Source organism: Schistocerca cancellata, chromosome 7 (assembly GCF_023864275.1).
Source record: "Schistocerca cancellata isolate TAMUIC-IGC-003103 chromosome 7, iqSchCanc2.1, whole genome shotgun sequence".
In the NCBI taxonomy this organism is placed as follows: domain Eukaryota; kingdom Metazoa; phylum Arthropoda; class Insecta; order Orthoptera; family Acrididae; genus Schistocerca; species Schistocerca cancellata.
This window is the reverse complement of record NC_064632.1, coordinates 350,980,738-350,999,751: the sequence shown is the minus strand read 5'-3', so window position 1 is coordinate 350,999,751 and position 19,014 is coordinate 350,980,738. Positions and strand designations below refer to the sequence as shown.

At 43.5% G+C, this 19,014-nt stretch overlaps 1 protein-coding gene across 1 annotated transcript in view; it reads left to right on the top strand.

Annotated features, from left to right (window-relative positions):
• The window catches only part of LOC126092028 (NACHT domain- and WD repeat-containing protein 1), a 621,846-nt gene that overhangs the window by 379,899 nt on the left and 222,933 nt on the right, over positions 1–19,014 (top strand). The window contains exons 4-5 of the mRNA XM_049907424.1: positions 5,995–6,093; positions 17,776–18,015. Of these exons, the coding sequence (XP_049763381.1) occupies positions 5,995–6,093; positions 17,776–18,015 (339 nt within the window). The remainder of the gene's footprint in view (positions 1–5,994; positions 6,094–17,775; positions 18,016–19,014) is intronic.

The following is a 19,014-nucleotide window of genomic DNA, read 5'->3' as shown; positions in this document are numbered from 1 at the left end:
AGATCCGGAGATCTTGCTGACCAGGGTACTTGACTTACACCTTCTAGAGCGCGTTGGGTGGCACGGGATACATGCGGACGTGCATTGTCCTGTTGGAACAGCAAGTTCCCTTGCCGGTCTAGGAATGGTAGAACGATGGGTTCGATGACGGTTTGGATGTACCGTGCACTATTCAGTGTCCCCTCGACGATCACCAGTGGTGTACGGCCAGTGTAGGAGATCGCTCCCCACACCATGATGCCGGGTGTTGGCCCTGTGTGCCTCGGTCGTATGCAGTCCTGATTGTGGCGCTCACCTGCACGGCGCCAAACACGCATACGACCATCATTGGCACCAAGGCAGAAGCGACTCTCATCGCTGAAGACGACACGTCTCCATTCGTCCCTCCATTCACACCTGTCGCGACACCACTGGAGGCGGGCTGCACGATGTTGGGGCGTGAGCGGAAGACGGCCTAACGGTGTGCGGGACCGTAGCCCAGCTTCATGAAGACGGTTGCGAATGGTCCTCGCCGATACCCCAGGAGTAACAGTGTCCCTAATTTGCTGGGAAGTGGCGGTGCGGTCCCCTACGGCACTGCGTAGGATCCTACGGTCTTGGCGTGCATCCGTGCGTCGCTGCGGTCCGGTCCCAGGTCGACGGGCACGTGCACCTTCCGCCGACCACTGGCGACAACATCGATGTACTGTGGAGACCTCACGCCCCACGTGTTGAGCAATTCGGCGGTACGTCCACCCGGCCTCCCGCATGCCCACTATACGCCCTCGCTCAAAGTCCGTCAACTGCACATACGGTTCACGTCCACGCTGTCGCGGCATGCTACCAGTGTTAAAGACTGCGATGGAGCTCCGTATGCCACGGCAAACTGGCTGACACTGACGGCGGCGGTGCACAAATGCTGCGCAGCTAGCGCCATTCGATGGCCAACACCGCGGTTCCTGGTGTGTCCGCTGTGCCGTGCGTGTGATCATTGCTTGTACAGCCCTTTCGCAGTGTCCGAAGCAAGTATGGTGGGTCTGACACACCGGTGTCAATGTGTTTTTTTTCCATTTCCAGGAGTGTATTAATCACAAGAGACAATTCATCGTTCAGTGAGGACTTCTTATAATTCATTGAATGTAAACAGAATTATGATACATTAAGCGGTTCTGGAAATTCCAAAATCACCCTACCAGTAACATGGTACGTATGAAAAGACACACAAAATTTCAAGCATTTTTATGTTGAAGTCGAATTTTGTGCCTGGTTACATGAGAACCAGCCTTTAATATGTGTAAATTAAGGTTACTAAACTAAAGAGCTTTTGGTGAGTAGAATCAGTCTGATATTAATTGAGTGATTGCTACTGATCTTTGAATTTTGAGAGTAAAAAATTGACGGGGATTGCCGATATACCATAAGCTTCTCGTCTGAAAGTGTGGCAAAAGACAGACCGCCCATGTACTGGCATTCGTGATAGTCACATCATCAATCTTGGTTGATTTCCGGGATTTTGTGACCAAAGAAAACCACACAGGCGGAAAATAGTGAGACGCCATCAAGGACAAAGTCATTTTATTGACGGGATGACACGTAGTTCATCATTTATCATTATAAATTCTGGCCAAATGAAACTGCTATATTCAATGAACGCTGCCCAGACAGGTGCCTCAATACACACTCTCGGAAAAGTCGCGAAGTGCATCCTGCGATAGGATTTTCCAAGCATATAGCCCATCTTCATGCAGTTCGGCAATGGTTCGTGCAGACCCTGTAGAAGTTTCCGCTTCATCATGTGCCATTCGTGTTCAGTTGACGAGGGAACTGCTGATATTGCTAGCCGGGGCAGTTGTTTGCACGCAGCAGCCGTATGCTGTCCTTCCGAAACAGCATATTGTCTCCCGTCAGAGAAATGGCTGTACCACGTGGATATCAGTCTGTGCAATGTAGCTGGCGCTGGCTGCTTTACACAGCAAATGTGGCCACAAGTTGTAGCAATAGACGCTTCCCCTCTCCCCCACCGCGATGCTTGGGATGGGACATGTCAATCGTGGGCGAATGCACTCTGGAATAGGCAATTTGCTAGGACCACATCATACAAGTGTATGTCCATATCGCTCGCATACAGATACAACCTACTCTCATCACTGACAACAGAGCGCCATTCCACTCTACAGACGACTCTTTCCTCAAAACCACAGTAGCCATGACTGGCAGCGTCGTGGTACCACTGTCAGCCTGGCCAGAGGCACACGTGATAGAGCCTGCTGCAAGCAAACTGGTTCCTGTCGTTTCTGATGATGCAGTAGGTGCAACATGTACCAGAATTTCGTCCTCGGCTGATGTTCGGTCGGTCGCTGTTGCTTGTACAGTTCGTCGATCTCGACGGGCTTCTGTACTACACGAATGTCCAAAACATGGTCTACAGGTATTGGAATGTTCAGACCATCGCCGATACATCCGTCCAGCTTCCCGCAGGCCCACAATTCGACCCCATTCAAATGGCTGAAGCTGTCCAACTGGAGTATGTACTCATTTCTGGGGCGTGGGTGCAGCCTGGAATGTATGTTGCCAAACTGTTTATCTCTATACTCAGCACACTTCTGGCTGCAGTGTCAAAACAGAGGGTGCATAGACAGGCATCCTGGGCGCCATCTGATTGCCGATGACCGAACAAGTGAATCAGTAACACTACAGCCCCTCTGCATGCACGTATTCTATCCTGCTGCCTCTGAGCACAGTGCACTTATTATACTCTGGTGCCACTGAGTACAGTCCTTGAGGTTGCTGCATTTTCTTCGGCAATCTATAGAATTTGCAGGACTCTGTCGTCAAGAAATTACCACATCTCTCTTTTCGAGTACAGGGGCTCATGACCGTGATAGTAATGTTCGCGGCCGCACACAAGGATGAAACAAACTCTCGAGTGTGACTGAATGCCACGAGCTCAAGCGAGAAAATTATGATAACACATTGCATTTTACAGGGTGGATCACAATAAGCCAAGAGTAGGGGAATATACGATGAATCGAACAATATTTACGGCATAACCATAGGCCAGGAATGCACCACTCGTAAAACGACAATCAGTGAATGATGATTTCACAAAAAGTTTGTCCAGTAGACAAACGTGTTTGGGTGTGTCCAGCAGAGTGGTTTTGCTCCAGTTCGCTGCTGCAGTTTCCGCAATACAGCCAATTATCTAACAAATTAATGACTTTAAGGTACGTGTAGCATAGATGGCTGAAAAGTCAACGTTTACATACACAGCATTACAGATAATTCATGTCTAATGCAACCACCCACGGAAAGGAACTTATAGTTTAACTAATTTTATTGATGATGAGGGGTGACATGATCACCTAGAAACTAACAGCGATCCAATGTCGGAGAATACGTGGGAACCAAAACAATCTCTGGCAGTGAATTCGTTTTATTCGGTTCGGTAACCACATTCTGTTGTGTACGACTTTGCACAGCGAGAGGTGGACTACAGAATGATGCGGCAACTGTCATCATAGGAACGTTGGACAGGAGCGGAAATAATTAGCGAACAAGTTAACACAGAAAACAACAGATTTACTAAACTTGTTTTTCTCCAAGCGTACAAAGACTCGTTACAAATAATGCAGTAAGAAATAAAATCTAACTCGGAATGTCAACAAGGATTGGACTCTCTGAACTGAAGGAAGTTGTAGCCGCGACTAGGCGGAGTTTTCATAGCATGTTACAGCGAAGAGGCTCCAAGCGCAAGTGGGGAAGTCTGGCTGCCGCCAGCAGCTCTATATCGCAACGGCAGAGGGTGCTCGTAGTCCAGAGCCGCTGTGGGCGTGCACAGTGGGCGCGCACCATTGGGTCCGCTGGATCCCGCTTGGTCTCTGTCAGCGTCTGACGGAAACTTGCAGTTCCACTGCCAACTGTACGACGCCCATGGTGTGGTACTGATACGTGATACAACAGTTTCAATTGTTATAGCCACATCAGATTGAACTCTCTCCTTAAGCTTCTAAACTGGTTACAGAACTGAATAAAAAATATTTGGGGCCGTTTTTGGTTTCCACGTACTCTCTCTAATGGGTAACTGCGCTCTTTGGCATAAGAGCCAGGTTGATTTAAATGCACACACTCCAGCATGCTCGTCGCTGATTGGCTGTAGTTTTACCGCTGTATCTCCATAATGGTGCGTTTTCGACCTATGGTGGTGGTGATGATGGTAGTCGTTCTTGTTTTTGTTGTTGTTATTGTTGTTATCTTCAGTCCGAATACTCGTTTGAAGTAGGTCTCCACACTAGTCTATCCTGTGCAAAATACTTCATCCCTGAATACCTATTGCAGCCGACATTGAGAGAGGTGGCGCAGTGGTTAGCACACTGGGCCCGCATTCGGGACGACGACTGTTCAATCCCGCGTCCGGCCATCCTGATTTAGGTTTTCCGTGATTTCCCTAAATCGGTCCATGCAAATGCCAGGCTGATTCCTTTGAAAGGGCACGGCCGATTTCCTTCCCCGTCCTTCCACAATCCAATGAGACTGATGACCTCGCTGTTTGGTCTCCTCTCCCAAACAAACCAACTCAACCTACATTCATCTGAACCTGCTTACTGTATCCGTTTCTCGTTCTCGCCCTCCAATTCTTGCCCCCCATATCCCTTCATTACGAAACTGACTATTGATTAATGCTTCAGAAGATGCCTCATCAATCGATTCTTCAATTTAGTCAAGCTATCACAAAAACTCCTTTTCTCCCCAATTCTATTGTGTACTTCCTCATTAGTTACTTGTTTCACCCATACAATCGTTAATATTCCTCTGTAGTTCCAAGTTTCAAAAGCTTCTTTTCTGTTCTTGTCTGAACTGCTTATTGTCCACGTTTCACTTCCGTAAAAGGCTACAATCAATACGAATACCTTCTGAAGAGACTTGCTAACGCTTAAATTTATATTTCACTTTATCTCTCCTTGCTAGGAGGTACGATAGGACGAAAGTTGATAGATATAACCAGCTATAAATAAACTACCAGCTGTATTTACATCTTTGGTTTATTCCAGAGACAACAGATTTTGGCATCCCAATCTACCGTCGTTTATGCAGGCCGTCTGTGGCAACATAGTGCCTGACCTTAAATTGCCGGACAAAATATCATGCAGACCTGAACCAGTATCCGCAACAGTGTACGTAACACGGCTGGTGCGTGTACTGGTACGCCTTTGCATGACATTGTGTCTGGCAATACAAGCTCAGCCACTTTGTTGCCACAGACGGCCTGATGATATCTTAATGGAAAGCCGAAACCGTTTGCCTCTGCAATACATCAGGGATCAAATTGCAGCCGTTGGTTTATTTATTGGCGCTTATAAATTAAAATTTCACTTTATTAACCTTCTATTTTTTAGAAACGTATTTTTTTCTGTTGCCAGTCTACATTTTACATCCTCTCTAGTTGGGTCATTTTCAATTATTTACAGTCCTAATAGCAGAACTCATCGACAACTTTTAGTGTCTAGTTTCCTAATCGCTCCAACATCGCCAGGTTTAATTAGACTGTATTCCACTACCTTTGTTTTTCCTTTCTTGGTGATCTCTTAAACTATTTTCCAGGATACTGTACAGACTTCTCACCTGTTCTTCCAGGTGCTTTACTATGGTTATCTGGAAAATTTTGCTCGGTTCAACATCCCCTAACCCTCACTGGTGTTGTCAGGTTGCTTCCCTCCACTCTGTACGAACAAATCAAATCCTTTTGTTGATGCTCATCTTATCTCTTTTCAAAGCGATATACCCATCAAGTCCTTTCCTAAGGTTGTCTGTAAACTTCTACATGGTTCTGCGTCCCCTACCTACCCTTTCTTGATCTTACCAGGATGTTTTTCGCTGCCCAGTATACACAGATTAAATCATGGACATTTTAGTAAATAATTTGTAGCACGCCGAGCAGACACGTGGTTACGCTTACAAACAGGAAACGTCTGAGGTTGTGGCTGGCCTTCACCTGTCGCGGTGCTGTGTGTGTTACAGCGGGCGGGGACCAGTGGACCACAGGCATCTCGACGGAGAGGAAGCTCAGCAAGGATGGGCTGGCCAAGGTACGCGGCGTCGCCACCTCCAGCATCTCAGGTGAGCGCCTCCCTGCGTGCGAGTCACTAGAAGTTAGTAGTTCATAGCTGCAGAGTAAGGCACGCCAGAAAAATTCGACAACTTGCCAAATACTAGACAAACTTTGTCACTAAATTGCTAAAATGATCACCCAGAAGCAGTTTCAGGTATTTGTCTAACAACTTTCAGATGTAACAAAAACATGTTTTTCAATATGTCATATAATTATTGGCCTAATTTAAAAATTTAAAATTCTGGCTTAATCTACTCGGCAATAGGTGTAATACTTAAATTGAATAACGTTTTACGAACCTATCAGATGGTTGTATCTATAAACTGTAAAAAAAAAAGTAATGGTAATGGAAACACATAAGAAGTGCAAAAATAGTAATGAACAATAAAATAATAGAAAAGGTAAATTTTTTTGAGTACCATGGGACAAACATATAAATACATAAAACAATTGAGATGTAGTTCAAAATATACAAAACTATAATGCTATAAACGACGGTTTAACGAGGCGTCTTGGTAGAACTATGAGGAAACAGATGGCATTAAGACAACACAACATGGCAGTTAAGCCTGCTCTTATGTATTTTAGTGAGAACTGGATCCTTAAAAAACGGAAATGAACGAAGAATTGAAGCAGCTGAGATAATGTTTCTGATGTGACTTCTTGGGCTAACGCTAAGGAACAGATTGTGGGATGTAGACACAGCTAGACGTAAAACCAACAGTGCCAGAAGAGATTACATATTACCAAAAAAAAAGATATGACCACATAGAAAGGGTGCTACCAGAGCACCTGCCACGGCAAGATTACACTTACACTTCAGCCAAACTGGAAAGCGGTATATAGGACCACCAATGCCGAAATGAGGACAGAAGTTTTGTTAAATTCCTGTGGTTTCAGGATGGTACAACGCTCGCTCCTTTAAATGGAAGAAGAAGAATATTATGCCAAACATCTAATAAAACAAGTCAAATATTAAACTTAGAAACCTGAGGCACCGTAACTCATGGCATGCAAATTACCCAGACCCTATTCACTCATTATTTGAGAATGAGACCACTTAGCGACTTCCAACATATACATAATTTCAAACCCTTACGAAACTTTTTCTCAGGGGCACCGACTACAGAATAATGAAAAGAAAAGATTTTATCGCTTACCACATTTTCACTGTTCATGTAGTAGATCGTCAGCCTCAGGGGTGTCATTTCAATTCATCTCTTCTTTAATACTAACTCTATTTGCTACTCATTTTGCAGATATTATTCACATATGCCACTGAAGATATCTACAAAATCATATCATTATACGACGCTTAATTTCGGAGAAAATTTAGCTTTTCGGACAAATGTAAATAATTCTCAATATCAGTTGTATTACAATCAGAATTCGTTTACTTTTGAAAGAAGATAGCTGTAAGAAATACCAAATGATTCATGTTACATAATCACATCTGGTCGCCTTGTCATTTCCCTTTCTGCTTCCAACTGGACAGGAAGTGTAGAGCCTAAAACTTTTAAGATATAAGAAAAAAAGAAACCAAAGTTGAAGTTCCACATCTACAATCATGAAGCTGTTACAAGCGTAACGTCATATATTTAACTCATTGCCTCGTTCGTAAAGTAAGTATATCTTTGATGATTCTTACACGGGAGTTCGGTTCTATGAAGAATTTGGGCTGTGGGAGAGGAGTCTTGGTTTCTTCTGCAGTGGTCCAACGATTTTCAAAAGACTCTCAGAACCAACCACTGGATTTGTAAACGAGCACTGCAAATAGTCTCTACGCCGTCTCTGACCGGTTTATAAAGACTGTATAATAGTCGAAAGTAAGAAAGGGGAAGGACACTATAAGCTTCCACTGGAACACATGGACTTTATTGTCTTCTATAAGATCTCGTCGTCTCGTTGTTATCAGATTAGATGTACTTTTCGTTCCAAAAGCTTCATATTGAAGAGTTCTCTGCAATGTGGAACATGTTAGAAAACAAGAATAAACCCCAAATATTTATAAAATAAGAAGAGATATGCTAATGTACCTTCAACAGATCCCAAATACAATTGCACTTGTCGATGTGGAATCGGTCAAAGAAATCTTAAGCATTTTTATATTTAAAAGGATGTAAAACTTGTTACCAAATATTAAATCGCCAATATACTTAAGTGCATATCATAATTCTTTGGCTATTGTAGCCGCCCATCATCAAATAAAAATAATAAAATAAAAATATTTTACAGCCCTTATTTAAATGATTGCATTACTGCAGAAAAATTTGTACGGAAGTCAGATTGTACGCGGTATTCACACTATGTGACATTATTAACAAAATACACGCATCAGTCGGTTCCGCTAACTAATTCGTCATTGGAGTAGAAGGAGTTGGCCACCAGTAAATCCTTTAGACTCTTCTCAAACTGAATTTTATTTTTAGTTAAACTTTTTATGGTTGCTGGCATAATATTGAAAATGTGTATTTCTGAATAGTGGACACCTTTCTGAACCAAAGTAAGCGACATTAAATCTTTGTGAAACTTATTCTTATTCCTAGCATTGATTCTGTGAAATGATCTGTTGGTGTGATAAAAAGATATGTTTTAATGATAAATTTCATTAAGAAATAAACATACTGAGAAGCAGCAGTTAGTATCACCAGCTCCTTAAACAGCCCTCTGCAGGACGTTCTTGAGTCGCACCACAAATAATCCGTTTGGCGTGTTTTTGGGCGCAGAAGACTTTAGCTTAGCTTGTGAGCTGTCCCAGAAAATAATCCGTATGACAGTATGGTATGGAAATAAGCAGCTTGGCTTGATGAGCTACCCCAGAAAGTAATTCGTATGAAAGTATGGTATGAAAATAAGCATAGTGCGCTAGCTTTTTTATTTTTATATCACCTATGGCTGACAACATTCGGATAGCAAATAGACATTTGTTTAGGCGCTTCCTCAGTTCGGTGATATGCTCATCCCAGTTAAATTTATTTTCGAGCTGTAGTCCCAAGAATTTAACACTGTCCACTTCTTCTATCTTCTTGTCGCCATATTTTAGACATATACTGACAGGAAATCTTTTACAACTTCTGAACTGAGTATAGTACAGGGTGTATCAAAAAGAATCATCCGATTTGGCACGTCTATATTTCTGAAACCAAACGATGATTTTTGTTTTTATGAATGGGAAACTCAAAAGGTTTTTCTTTTTTCGTATCTTTTCATAGGTGTTCAATATACCCCCCTTGAGATGCGCGGCGTATGTCAATACGGTATTCAAATTGTTCTCACGCTGCAGCGAGCATGTCTTCAACTACGGCTTCCACAGCTGCTGTTATGCTAATCCTCTGTTCATTCGCTGTTGTTGGGAAGACACATAATCAGTCCTTTTTAAACCCCCACAGGAAATAATCATATTCAGCCAGGTCCGGTGACCTTGGAGGCCAGTAATGTAAGGCTGTATCATTTGGTCCACTGCGACCGATTCATCGTTCAGTAATCCTTTGATTTAAAAATTCCCGCACTTCCAGATGCCAGTGCGGTGGTGCCCCATCCTATTGGTAAATGAAGTCATTAGAATCAGTCTCTAACTGTGGAAAAGGGAAATTCTCAACATATCGTGATATGTGCTTCCTGTAACAGTGTTACCGGCAAAGAAAAATGGACCGTACACCTTTTCCCGTGAAACTGCATAAAACACATTACATTCTGGAGAGTCCTTTTCGTGTTGTACAACTTCATGTGGTTGTTCCGTATCCCATATTCTCATGTAATGACGGGTCACCTTTCCATTTAAATGGAATGTTGCCTCGTCACTAAACACTGTGGAAGAAAACGGTCGTCCTCCAGCCAGCCAAGAATGAAATTACAGAACTCTACAGGTTGTTACTTGTCACCTTCACGAAGAGCTTGCAGTAGCTGAACTTTGTATGGTTTCATTTGTAAACGTCAACGCAACATACGCCAGACGGACATCGGGGGCGTGTTGAGCTGTCGAGCTGCACGCCGAACGGCTTTCTGCGGACTCCGTGTGAAACATTCAACGTCTTTGTCAGACTCTCTGGGGACATTCGGGGACGGCGCGGCGATTTGCCTTCACACAAACAACTTGTTTCTCGGAATGGTTCATGTCTTCGTCTAATGCTCTTTGCTGTAGGAGGATCCACATCACACCTAGCACGAAAGTTACGCTGAACAGCTATTACTGACTCGCACTGCGCAAAACGTAGGACACAAACCGCTTTACGTTGTCCCGACATTATTTTTCCTAGAACTGATGTGTGCGCAAACTGCTGCTACCAAGCGGGAAACGTAAAACTCAAGAGTTTGCTCTTGCCAATAGTACGTTGTTCAATCACATATCTCAAATAACAAAATATTTATGATTTTTTTTTAAAAAATCGGATGATTCTGTTTGGTACTCCCTGCATTTCTTTTTCAAGATTTAGTGAGGGAGAATTATCTAGAAACCACTTACTAATGTACATGAAAATTTCGCTAGCCGAACTTTCTATGGCTATACTTGATTTACTGTTTATTGTAATGTTTGTATCATCTGCGAAAAAACAAACTTGTAATCTGGTAAAGATACTAATAGTAGTTGATATACACAAAAGAAGTTAGAGTCCTAAGTTGTAACCGTGGGAACACCACATGTCATTGGTTTCCAGTTGGATAACGCATGATAGCTTAATAAATGTCACTTTTCTAGTGACACCATTTGTTTTCTGTCAGAGATAGAGGATTTGAACCATTTTTCAGCCTTTCCTTTTACACCGTAATATGCTAATTTACTTACTATTATGATTTACACAGTCAAATGCCTTTTACAGATCACAAAATACATCAGTATCCTGAAATTTATTGTCTAATGAGTTACGTTCCTTCTCACTATATGGCTAGATAGCCTTCTCAACATCAGAACTCTACAGAAATTAGAATTGTGACTTGGATAATATATTATTTGAGGTCAGATGGTTAAGAAGACGACTGTATGTTATCTTCTTTAAAATTTTTGAGAATGTAGACAAAAGTGAAACTGGACGGAAGTTTGATGGCATTTATATTCTTTCTTATGCAAAGGCTTAGCTTCAGCATATTTCGGGCAGACAAATTACTTAAAATTCCACTAAACTCAGAGGCACACTGTTTAATCAACCTTGTTGTTATATCATCATAGACATTGGGATTTTTTTATCTAAAGGATTTTATGGTGGTAATTTCTACTGCTTTGTCAGAATCATACTCATATTATTGTACTTATCTGTAGTGACTGGTCTAAGATATTCCATAGCAGCATCTACTGAACCTAAAAACCTCATCTTTTCAGTAACTTATGAAAACTTCCACAACACAGCACACATCTGTTAACTGTATATCATTTTCTGTTCATGCTATGTTCTCCTCTTCATATCTGGTTCTATTAGTCTTCCTTCATTTTATCGCATATTGTTTTTATTTTTTTATCTGATGTGACTAACCTTTCCTGACAATGCATTTGTTTTGATGTCTGTATTACTATCTTCAATGTTTTGCAGTATGTTTTGTAATGAGGTATAGCATTTACATCAGAGCTGTTTCTGACTAATAGATATAGTTTCCTTTTTGCTTACTGGATACCTATTCCTTGAGTAATCCATGGCCTTTTGATACAGTCTCGTCTAATCCAAGTTAGTTTTGGGGGAAATAGTTTTCAAATAATTTTAAGTACATTATTAAGTGTTTTATTTCTCATTCATTCTATGATCATTATACACATCACTCCATTTCATGTCTTTGAGGAGTTTTTTAAAACAACGAACGTTTGGCTTACTGACTAACCTCCTGAATTCAGATTTAGTATATTTTATATACTGATCAGCATTAACAGTTAGCAAAGGGAATAGTATGTCATGGTCTGAGAGGTTTACTTATTATGGGTTTTATAATAAAAAGATTTTAACTAGTCATTTCCATAAAGATATTATCAATGGCTGTCTTTGAGCCCTTAACTATTCTAGTTGAAAAGTTAGCAGTATGAATTAAGTTAAATGACAATGCTACTGACTACAATAAGTTCTTACTGGAAGGATTTTGAATAAAATCTACATTAAAATCATCAGCAACCACTGAATCTTTCTTTTTTGTTGTTAAATAGGCCAATACAACTTCAAAGTGTTTTGTGAACAGATTAAAATTACTTGGTGGTACTTGGTATATACTTACTATTACGAACAATTTATCACGAAATTCTACTTCGATTGTACGTGTTTCCATGTGCTGGTCTTGGCAAAATTTACGAATGTCTATGTTATTAAATTTATGTAAATTCCCGATGAATGTGGCAACTCTTCCATCCTCCATTTCTACACTACAAAAGTGAGAAGCTAACCTAAATCCAGCATCACTTAACACATCTATATCAGTGGGAGGCTGATTATGTCAAATGGGTTGATTGACTCTAATTCATCAATGCAGATAAGTAGTTAATTAATTTTGATTCTTAGCCCTCAAATAATTTCATACGCTAAAGTTACTTGGCATTTCACTTTGACAAAGATAAAAATGGGCTGAAATAAAATTTCTTCTGACTGACGAAAATTTTAACCAATTTCTGTGTTCGCTGATCCAAAGTGCCAGAAACTGAAAGTTCGTTTCAATTCTGACCTCTCTTAGAACTTAGCTTCTCTCTACCCTACCTATCCTAAAAAAGGTGCTGCTCCAGCACCATTAACCAGTGGTATTTTACCACTCATGGCAGCGCTCGCCCCTTAAATTCCTGCTGTTAGCCCATCCAGTTTATCCTTCCCTTTCCTGTTGAGGTATAGGCCATTTACTGGCATGATTTGTGCCTTATGAGCAGCCACTCGACCATGAAATCCAAGTTTCCTCACCTTCCGCCTAACTGTCATAATACTTCCAGTGGATCCTGATGCAGTTTGGAATTCGTGTGATGTTGTGGGCATAGATGTCTGCCTATTACACATTACGACCCTCTTCAACTGTCGGCGGTCTCTGTCAGTCAACAGACAAGGTCGGCCTGTACACTTTTGTGCTGTACGTGTCCATTCACGTTTCCACTCCGCTATAACATCGGAAACAGCGGAAGCAATTCCCAGTGCATCGCACTGCTACCTACAACTCTTTTTTTTTCGAAAAGAAAGTTAACTATTCGCGTAAATAGTAGTTACTTGCTACAAAACATGTTTCCTCGGCACCACTCCCCTCCCCATCAAATCTTGCTTCTCGCACCCTCATTAAAAATGACCCAAATTAAACTGTGTCCACGTTACTGCTGGACTCCTTACTTCTGGATTGGCCTAAAACTGGTAGAATTCAGGCTCCCAACGCGTTGTGCCTGAACAAGTCCATTAGTACCACCATTACTACTATTACTACCACTGCCAATAATAATAATAATACTGTGTAGACCATACAGCAGTGTAGTAGCTATTACATAGCTGCTGTTGTACTGTAATTAGTTGATCTATAGTGAAGTGAAATATGAAGAAATTCCTTGTCGATTGTGAGAACTACCTAAAACATGGAGAAGCACTTTCATGAGATATTTAAGAAAACTTGTGTAAATTTAACTTTCATAGATGCATGGTAGGAAACACAAAGTATGTGTTTAAAGAGCTATCTAAGTAAGGAAGACGTCGTTCATACATTTGATTCACCTCCACCACATTGTGTCACTTATTAAAGCTAGTATTAGAAAAAAAACGTAATTACTCGTAACCTGCGTAATCAGTGTTACAGTCTTACGAAATAGTTACGAGGGTTAGAACTTTAATAGTGGCGACTATATGTTTCTATCTCGTACAAAATAGATACTTGTTTCAAAGTTTTACTGACCTTCAAAGTAGTCACCAGCATTGTTTATAACCCGTTGCCAGCGAGGTGGAAGTCGTAGGATACTCTTAGCAGTGCCAGTTGTGTCGACAGTTCGAGGGGCGCGGTCTATTACCCGACGAGTTTGTAGCAGTTCTGAAGCGAATGCCGTGAAGGGTTTCCTTCAGTTTAGAAATCGAGTTGAACTCACGAGGGCTTAAGTCAGGGGAGTGCACTAGGTGGTATAGCACTTAGCAGCCCCATCAGTCAAACAAATGAGTAACAGCTTGCACTGTACGTGCTTGAGCATTGTCCTGCAAAATGATGGTCACGTCCCGCTGGTCGTAGGTTGTGTTCCTAAAATGAACAGCATAGAGACAGAAGTGATGGCGCCTTCTGCAGGACCTGGCCACATTTTGCAAGGCAATGCACAAGCACGTACAGTGCAGGTTCGGTGGGCGACCAACTTTGCAGCTCTCACAGCTAGTGCTGCACACCTCCGACGGCGCATGTACGCCCCCACACCGCGGAGACTTACTCGCTACTCCGTCGCAACCGACCAACTGCCTCACACACATACCACGACACGGGAATATAGCGATCACACCAAAGAAGGTACAGCAGTACTAGTATCGATAAACACTGCTGCTGCCACTGACGAAGGCAAGTGAGCAACTTGTTCAGGTAGTAACTGAGGAAGTAATAAGACGCCAGTTGATGGTGACCAAATGCCAAAAAAGAAAAACGGTATCAGCGCGAAACGACCACGGCTCAAAAGTGCTTGCAGTTAAGCTTACTTTTATTAATGAAACTGTGGTGTCACCGCCAGACACCACACTTGCTAGGTGGTAGCCTTTAAATCGGCCGCGGTCCGTTAGTATACGTCGGACCCGCGTGTCGCCACGATCAGTGATTGCAGACCGAGCGCCGCCACACGGCAGGTCTGGAGAGACTTCCTAGCACTCGCCCCAGTTGTACGACCGACTTTGCTAGCGATGGTTCACTGACAAATTACGCTCTCATTTTCCGATACGATAGTTAGCATAGCCTTCAGCTACGTCATTTGCTACGACCTAGCAAGGCGCCATTACCAGTTACTATTGATGCTGTAAAACATGTACCGTCAAGAGCGATGTTCACCAATTATGGATTAAAGTTAAGTATTCCAGCAGCTACGTATTATTTTTGCTAGTCTCATATCCCTGACCTGTTCCAGACCTCACGCCAGCCTGCGTGAGCATAAACGCGTGCCTTTCGGCTTCCTCCTAGTGGATTGGCTGTCTGGCCAGTCCACAACAGAAACAACTGATGATATGGTGCTAAATACTCAAATAATCTTGTGCAATGTGGTGCAGACAGCATGCTTTTGATCGAACCATGCGTGTAAAGGAAATATTAGCAATCTGAAGATGGGCATGATAGCCAAAGCCAGTTATGGCACTAAAATAAAAAATTTTAAAAATAATTTGTGGCTGGTTACGTCATACAGCAAGTAACATTAACGGCCGCAGAGGTCACAAGATCCAACATGCGTAAAATAACATTATATTAAATTATTTGTTGCAGCGTCGTCTATGTACAGGGTGACAATTATTGAACTATATGGAAAAGAAACACAAATTAGTTACAAACTACAGCGTGCACAGATTTTATTCAACATGTAAACATCACTAAAGTTACTCCGCTTTAGATTATGACATGTTCGAAATGCCTGCCGTCAATGGTGATGAGGAGGCGATGACGATTAGAGATATTCTGCATGACCCACTGAAGCATCAGAACATCGATGCTGTCACTGACCTCTTGAATGGCTGTTTTCAGTTCGGCATTGGTTTTGGGGTTACTGCTGTACACCTTGTATTTAATATAGCCCCACAAAAATGAGTCGCTTGTGTTCAGATCCGTAGAACATGGTGGCCAATCCGAGCCCATGCCAGCTGCCTTTGGGTACCTCAGAGCCAAAATGCGGTCCCGAAAGTGCTCCTCCAAGGCGTCAAACACTCTCCTGCTTCGATGGGGTCGAGCTTCGTCTTGCTACATCTTGTCGAAATGAGGGTCACTTTGGATAATGAGAATGAAATCATTTTCCAAAACCTTCACGTATCGTTCAGGAGTCACTGTGCCATCAAGGAATATTGCTCCGATTAGTCTGTGACTGGATGGACACAACACGGACATTGCACACAACACAGTCACCCGTTGAGGGCGAAGAGACTTCTCTATAGCAAAATGTGGATTCTCGGTCTCCCAAATGCACCAATTTTGCTTATTGACGAACCCATCCGAATGAAAGAGGGCATCGTCCCTAAACCAAAACATACAGCGCATACTAATTCCTATCGTGCCCCATGGCCAACCGCGCAGTTTTAACGTCCTAACGCAAACCGTTGAGACGTTATGACGATTTTGTTTCATATAGTTCAATAGTTGACACCCTGTAGCTTTGGAGGGTTTGTGAACGTTAATAAGAATCACCCTCTATAAGGAATAGGTGTGGACCTAAAAATGAACCTTGTTGGACTCGCATTGTGATTTGTCCCCAATCACTAAACGTTTATCGCCTTGCAGCAGTGTTCGAATTATTCAGACCAACATTTTGCATTCTTTTTGTTGAGTATGATACAAACCAGCTGTGTGCAAACCGAATATTTTCGAAAAGACTAGCACGATCCACACAAACTAATGCCTCGGAAGGGAAAGGCAGGGTGGCTTAATACTTTAGTACGGAAATTTTATCGAAAGTAGTTGGAGAATACTCAGTATTGTAAACACTCAGTATAATATCGTTTATTGAAACTGAACTACACTTCTCGAACAGTCACTATATACACACAAAAACAAATAACTTGTAGACAACCATTCATCAAGAGTGTCGGTGAGGTCTGTCGGAGCTGGTCCTAGCTCGGCGAGGAACTGGCTGTACTGCTTTTTTTTGTTTTTTTTCCTTTATTAGGTTTCGATTCCCCCTAAAGGGGGCGGGCTGGCAGCAGCTTATTACGCCGCTCTTCAGCCTACAGAATTTGTTTTAAAAAGATGAAGATAATAAAAAAATAATAACAGTTGGCGATAAAATCGGTGACTTAAAGGTAAAAATGGCAGAAAATTCTGGAGCGTAAAACATAAAACACAGGGTGGATGAAGCTAAGAAAACACACAGGAAGCAGAAAAACAATAGACAGACAATTAAAAAAAACACGGCGACAGTCTGGGTTCTGTTCGCAAGAGATATAAAAAGCACACCCAGCGACAGCACGAGTTCTGCTCGCAACACTGTGGAAGGACGCACAACACCGAACACTCACTTAAACACTGCGCTAAAAGTTGGCACAAATACGACATACCACACCCGAGAGCAGGTGGGGGGGAAACTGGTCAGATGACGGGAAAAAGGGGGGGGGAAGGAGAGGAAAAGTGAAGGGGGAGGGGGGAAAGGAGCCAATGGAAGAGGAGGATCCATAAGAGGGGTGGGGGGTGCTGAGCAGACGGGCCAGGGATTGGGGAAGGCAGAGGAGGGGAGTACAAAAGGACTCGGGGGGGGGGGGGGGGAGAGAGAAAGGAGATGATAGGCAGGAAGAAAACACAGGAGCTGTACTGCTGCTGCGCTGGCCTTATAAAGCCGGCGGAGGTCGGCGGAATACTCCAACTTTCCCTGTATCTGTGAGGCGATCTCTGCAGAAAAAGGTTCGCATTAGTCTCTAGCAAGTTCTGTTTGTTTTGAAGAATTGTTTTCCTCTTGGTTGCGCCTGCAAGTACTTGTGTATGTTATATGGTACACAGGGGTGTCTCGAGTGTAGTCTGCCTGGCAGGGGCCGTCTGTGGCAGACGTAACAGTAGTGGATCCTGTTTTTTGCTGGAGAGGAGTGGCGGCAGTGACGGCGAGCTGGCTGTTGCAGCGGACTCGATGTCGCTGTCGTCGCCGCCGGCGCAGAGCCCGCGGGACTCTGAGCGCGGCCCGCCGTCCTCGGCGGCGCCCTGCTCGGCGACGCCGTCGTCGGCGGCGCTGCAGCTGCCGCCCGAGGTGCGCCGCCTGCCCGAGGGCGCGCGACACCTGCTGCTGGGACACGTCGCCGCCGCCAGGGTCGCCCCGCGCTGCCGCAAGATCGCGCTCTACGTCTGCGCCGCCGACTCGCAAGGTACGCGCCTGCTCGTTCTCATCGTACAAGGTACACTACTGGCCATTAAAATTGCTACACCACGAAAATGACGTGCTACAGACGGGAAATTTAACCGACAGGAAGAAGATGCAGTGATATGATCAGCTTTTCAGAGCATTCACACAAGGTTGGCGCCGGTGGCGACACCTACAACATGCTGACATGAGGAAAGTTTCATACCGATTTCTCATACACAAACAGCAGTTGACCGGCACTGCCTGGTGAAACGTTGTTGTGATGCCTCGTGTAAGGAGGAGAAATGCGTACCACTACGTATCCGACTTTGATAAAGGTCGGATTGTAGCCTATCGCGATTGCGGTTTATAGTATCGTGACATCGCTGCTCGCGTTCGAGATCCAATGACTCTTAGCAGAATATGGAATCGGTGGGTTCAGGAGGGTAATACGGAACGCCGTGCTGGATCCCAACGGCCTCGTATCACTAGCAGTCGAGATGACAGGCATCTTATCCGCATGGCTGTAACGGATCGTGTAGCCACGTCTCGATCCCTGAGTCAACAGATGGGGACGTTTGGAAGACAACAACCATCTACACGAACAGTTCGACGACGTTTGCAGCAGCATGGACTATCAGCTCGGAGACCGTGGCTGCGGTTACCCTTGACGCTGCATCACAGACAGGAGCGCCTGCGATGGTGTACTCAACGACGAACATGGGTGCACGAATGGCAAAACGTCCTTTTTTCGTATGAATCCAGGTTCTGTTTACAGCATCATGATGGTCGCATCCGTGTTTGGCAACATCGCGGTGAACGCACATGGGAAGCGTGTATTCGTCATCGGCGTGATGGTAAGGTGTGCCATTGGTTACACGTCTCGGTCACCTCTTGTTCGCATTGACGGCACTTTGAACAGTGGACGTTACATTTCAGATGTGTTACGACCAGTGGCTCTACCTGCGAAACCCTACATTTCAGCAGGATAGTGCACGACCGCATGTTGCAGGTCCTGTACGGG